We start from the raw sequence: 2,837 nt of genomic DNA on the forward strand, positions 1-2,837 counted from the left end.
CGTTGCTCCGCGTGGGGCTGCCATGTTGCTGCTGCTGCTTCAGCTGGAACGGAACCGTCGCCCTCATGGGCTGCAGGCGACTCCCGGCTCCCCCGACCGTGGCGACCGCACCGCCCCCGAGGGAGCTGGCCGGCGTGGGGGACCCATTGCGCCTCACCCGCTGGGACATGGTCCCCCCCCTCCCTGGTGACTGGGCGAGACGGGTTTTTTGTTGTTGTTGTATTGCAGGGGGAGGATTCTCGAGGCCGGAGTAAAGGCCCCCGCGACGGGGTGACGAAGCCGGAATCCGGGATACGGGGGGTGGGGAGTGGAGCCCGGGCCGCGGCCGGCAGCAACGAGGTGGTGCAGCCGCCGCCGTCGCCGCTCCTCCTCATCAACAATAGTGTCTCCTCCGCTGCCCCCGCCCCCCGCGGCCGCCCATTGGCGTAGCGTCAGCCGCGCTCGAGCCGCTCCACCGCGCCCATTGGCTGAGAGCGACTTGGGTCCCGGACCCTCGGGGCCTTAAAGAGCTTAGGTTTGCGCGCAGACCGTCTGCTCTTTAAAGAGAAAGAGACCCGCCCCCGGGGGGGAGGGGGAAGCGGACGAAGCGGGCTGTGTGTTTATGTAGCGGGCGTGTATTTGTGTGTGTGTGTGTGTGTGTGTGTACGTATACACGTGAGTGTAAGTGTGTGCACGCGCCGGGCCACGCATGTCTTTCCCTCTCCGCTGGGGGGAGCTATGGGGACTGAAACGTTGGGATGTTGCCACTGGGAATGTCCAGAAGCAGAGCGGTCCCCAGGGATAACGTGATGTCTTTCCTCCATTTCTTTACTATATTATTAATTGGCAAGGGCCTTGTATACACGTCGCTTTCTGACTTTTTTTCTTGATCTTTTTGTTCTGCCCTAATTCCATTAATGCATGGACAGGGAGATGAAATTTAATAACTCTTACTAACATTTACACGCACATTTCCGACTTTCGTCTTTTCTCTACAGTCATGTCTCAGAAAGATTAAAATTTCTGGGATTTTAGATAGTGTCTATGAAGTCCAGTTACCAAAAGCAATACCACCCTTCTGTATCTCAAGATCCCTGGTGAGACAGTGGTTAAAGTGCTCAGTAGTTAAAGGTGGCTGTTTGAACCCACCAGCTGCTCTGTAGGAGGAAGAAGAGACAGTGGGCTTTCATAAAGATTTACAGCCTCAGAAACCTTGGAAGCAGTACTACCCTGTATAGGATGGCTGTGTGTTCAGAATCAACTGGATGATGATGGGTTTGGGCTGGGGCATCTCAAGCAATCAAGAGCTTATTTTAATCAACTGCTTCACCTTGAAAAGATTCTTGCTCCCTTACAAGTTTGTAAAGTGCTGTAATTTACAAGCAAGGAGTCCTGGTATGGCACTATAGGATAAAGCACCAAACTGCAAGGTCTGTTTGAACCACAAGGTCAACGGTTCAAAGTCACCATCCACTCCTTAGAAACCCTATACAGGGTGGCTATGAGTCAGAACTGACTACAGCACTTAACAACTACATATTTTATAAAGGGCCTTATTTGATACTTGCAATCATTATTTGAGATAGAACTGGGCCAACCAATCACATTTTTGTCTCATGGAGGAAATAGGTCTTTGTGCCACAGGCAAGGACTCAGGAATGCAGGCAGTGACACAATTCTAAAATAACTTTAGGGGCATCTCATTAAGACCTGATGTGATAAGCACTAGACTGTAAGGTAGGTTTGAACCACAAGGCCGGCAGTTTAAATCCACCAGTCGTTCCTTGGAAACTACACTGGCTTGCTATGAGTCGGTAGTACCGACAGCTCTTAACAACATCAAGACAGAAAAAAAAAGGGCAGCAAAACTAAACCACCCACATAGCTTTCCAGTTCCACATTCTGTGCCCATGGCCTTTTTTCCTTTATTACTTTGTTAAATGTACATTCTAGATAACTTTACGTTATAAAAATGCAAGAGTAGAGGGCACACTATAATTCATCCTGGATCTGAAATCCTATTGGGTCCCTATATGGAAACCCTAGAGAGGAGTTCAGCTTCCTGATCCACTATGTACTCTGTGCCTCTCAGTAGGTCACTAGCCAACTTCCTTATCTATGAACTACAGTTAAACAATGCCATCTCCTTCACACAGTTGTTGTGATTATTAACCAAAGGTTCATTGCTAATGTGGCATGAAGAAGGTGTTTAACACTTCTAGAATCTTCACCTGATTCAGAGATCCATATCTCTTCTGACCACTCAATCACCCTTTGTCCTACTCTCTCCTCCCAGACCCAAAGCACCCAGCCAGAGAATCTGTCTTAAGTGACTGGTGCTCTGGATAAACCTGACCTAGCTACTTGTCCCCCACCCTGGACTGAAGATGAAAACAGCTTCTCATTAGACAAGAACACACAGGAAACTCCCAATAAGAATTATTCACAGAGCTAAGCCTAGTTTTAAAACAATGGATAATGTAGAAGATGTGCCTTTAAGTAAGGGTGTCACCAAAGCTGTATCTGACACTTTGTCCTGCTCACAGTAAGAGCTCAATACATAATTACTGAAAGAAGTTCAGCATGCTTTGTGTCCTAGCCACTCTGACCAGTTGCTTTTGATGTGACTGAATTAGTGACTTGGAAGCATTTAGCTTTTCTGAGCTAAAGAACTGATTTCAACAAGGAAGTTCATTCGATCAGAGAATTAAAAGGTCTTCGGGGAGAACAAAAAAGATGGTGAATTGGATGGAAGTACAGTAAGGAGCTCTGCCAGCAACAACACAGAATACCCGACCAAGCAGGCTCAGGGGATGGTCCCAGAACTCTGAACCACATATAAAGGAATATTTAGAAGG

The 2,837-nt window shown here is 48.2% G+C and overlaps 1 protein-coding gene across 1 annotated transcript in view; it reads right to left on the reverse strand.

The window, feature by feature from the left end:
* The window catches only part of FAM117B (family with sequence similarity 117, member B), a 139,796-nt gene extending 139,627 nt beyond the window's left edge, over positions 1-169 (reverse strand). The window contains exon 1 of the mRNA XM_006862028.1: positions 6-169. Coding sequence (XP_006862090.1) covers positions 6-169 — 164 coding nt within the window. The remainder of the gene's footprint in view (positions 1-5) is intronic.
* Between the last annotated feature and the right edge of the window lie 2,668 nt (positions 170-2,837).

This window comes from Chrysochloris asiatica, unplaced genomic scaffold, assembly GCF_000296735.1.
Source record: "Chrysochloris asiatica unplaced genomic scaffold, ChrAsi1.0 scaffold00045, whole genome shotgun sequence".
NCBI lineage: Eukaryota > Metazoa > Chordata > Mammalia > Afrosoricida > Chrysochloridae > Chrysochloris > Chrysochloris asiatica.